General features: G+C 62.9%; 1 protein-coding gene across 1 annotated transcript in view; it reads right to left on the bottom strand.

The window, feature by feature from the left end:
* Positions 1 to 210: 210 nt before the first annotated feature.
* The window catches only part of PNCK (pregnancy up-regulated nonubiquitous CaM kinase), a 2988-nt gene continuing 1431 nt past the window's right edge, over positions 211 to 1767 (bottom strand). The window contains 8 exon segments of the mRNA XM_030889019.2: positions 211 to 350; positions 522 to 675; positions 804 to 891; positions 966 to 1044; positions 1123 to 1235; positions 1315 to 1390; positions 1462 to 1585; positions 1677 to 1767. The exon segment at positions 1677 to 1767 is cut by the window's right edge and continues 39 nt beyond it. Coding sequence (XP_030744879.2) covers positions 538 to 675; positions 804 to 891; positions 966 to 1044; positions 1123 to 1235; positions 1315 to 1390; positions 1462 to 1585; positions 1677 to 1767 — 709 coding nt within the window. The 3' untranslated portion in view covers positions 211 to 350; positions 522 to 537.

The following is a 1767-nucleotide window of genomic DNA, read 5'->3' as shown; positions in this document are numbered from 1 at the left end:
TGGGCCTGGGACCCCACTCCTCAGTTTGGGGCCACCTTCAATGCCAGGGTACAGGGCTGCTCTAACCTGGTGCTTTGGGGTGAATTGAAAGGTTGCAGTGGACAGAACAGAGCTTGGGATGGTGGTGGAAGAGTGCCCCCCCATCCATCTCCACACATGCCTCTGCTCACCCTGCCCCTTGCCCTTCCCCAGCTCACTCGTAGCCCATGGCTCTGTTAATTTTTATTGATTTGGGAACACTGGGGAGGGGGCTGGAGGGCCACAACATAAGCAGGAAGCCAGGCGGGTCAGGGTGGGGTGGGAGGCAGGAATGGTGCCAGTCCGTCCAGCAGCATCTGGGCCAGTGCCACCTGCTGGGTGAAAGGGAGAAGTAGAGGGAGACAGGGCAGAGGGCAGTCAAGCGCCACTCCCCCACGTGGTGACCCTTCCCACTCCCAGTGGCACCCCAAAGGCTACCCCACCTGCTCCCCCCAAAGATACATCCCGCCCTGCCCCCATCCCCAGAGATGCTGGGTTCCCACCTGCGCACTGGGACCATCACCACTTGGGGGGCTGTATAGTCAGGAGACCTGGGTGGGTATGGCGGGTCATGACTGGCTCAGGGGCCTCCTCCCCCTCTGAGCTGTGCCCCGGCTTGCGAATGTGTCTCAGGAACGAGGTCGCATTGAACGCTCGCTATGGGAAAAGAGAAGTAGTCACAGACGGCCCCGCCTCTGCCACTGGGCAGCTCAGACCAAGCTCTCCAGCTGGAGGGTGGGGGAGGCAGCCATGTCAGAGCCCTCCCGCTTCCTGCCCACCCCAACCTTCCAGTGGGTTCGGGCAAAGTTCTTCCGGATCTGCTCACTGACGGAGCCCAGGATGTCCCTGTCAAAAGCCGCATCTCCAGAGATCCTAGGGAAAGGACAAGGCTCAGCAGAGAGGGGAGCCCTGGAGGAGAAGAGCCCTCAGGTCCTGGGAGAACTCACCAAAGATGCCGCAGGGCCTGTTGGCAGGTGAACCTCTTCTGGGGGTCCCGCTCCAGGAGGTGGCGGATGAAGTCCTTGGCTAGAACACAGAGGCTGCTGTCAGGGTTCCTGGGAGCCAGGTCCTCCTCAGCCCCAGGTGAGGAGACCTCAGGCTTACCTGACTCTGAGATGTCATCCCAAAAGGGCGCATCGAACTCGTAGCTGGCCCTCAGGATCTGGCTGAAGAGTTCAGGGTCGCTCTCATCATAGAAGGGGGGATACCCACAAAGCCTGGTGCCCACAGAGGAGTCAGAAACCTGCCCTCCCAAGTCAGCAGGGATGGGTGGGGAGGCGTGGGCAGGCCACTCACAGGATGTAGGAGATGACACCCAGGGCCCACACGTCCACTGCCTTCCCATAGGGCTTCTGTTCCAGGAGCTCCGGGGCTAAGGGGAGGAGCCGGCTCAGGCCACCTGCCACCGCCCGGGCCGGCCCAACCCTGGCCGCCCACACTCACCCACGTAGCCTGGGGTCCCGCAGGCAGTGCCTAGCATGTTGCCCGCTTGGATTTTGGAGAGGCCAAAGTCGGAGACCAGGATCTTGGAGTCCTCAAAGGGCGTGGCGTAGAGCAGGTTTTCGGGCTGCGGCACAGCACCAGGAGGCCCATCAGCCCTGGCACCCCAGAGAGGCACACACGGGGCTGGGCAGGCAGGGGCGGGGCCGGCCAGGCACCTTGAGGTCCCGGTGCACAATGCCCAGGCTGTGCAGGTAGGAGACGGCGCCCAGGACCTGACCCACCAGGTGGCTGGCGTCCTTCTCCGTG

This window comes from Echinops telfairi, unplaced genomic scaffold (assembly GCF_000313985.2).
Source record: "Echinops telfairi isolate 266 unplaced genomic scaffold, ASM31398v2 ScPeMD7_7472;HRSCAF=8510, whole genome shotgun sequence".
NCBI lineage: Eukaryota > Metazoa > Chordata > Mammalia > Afrosoricida > Tenrecidae > Echinops > Echinops telfairi.
This window is presented reverse-complemented; position numbering and strand designations above follow the sequence as displayed.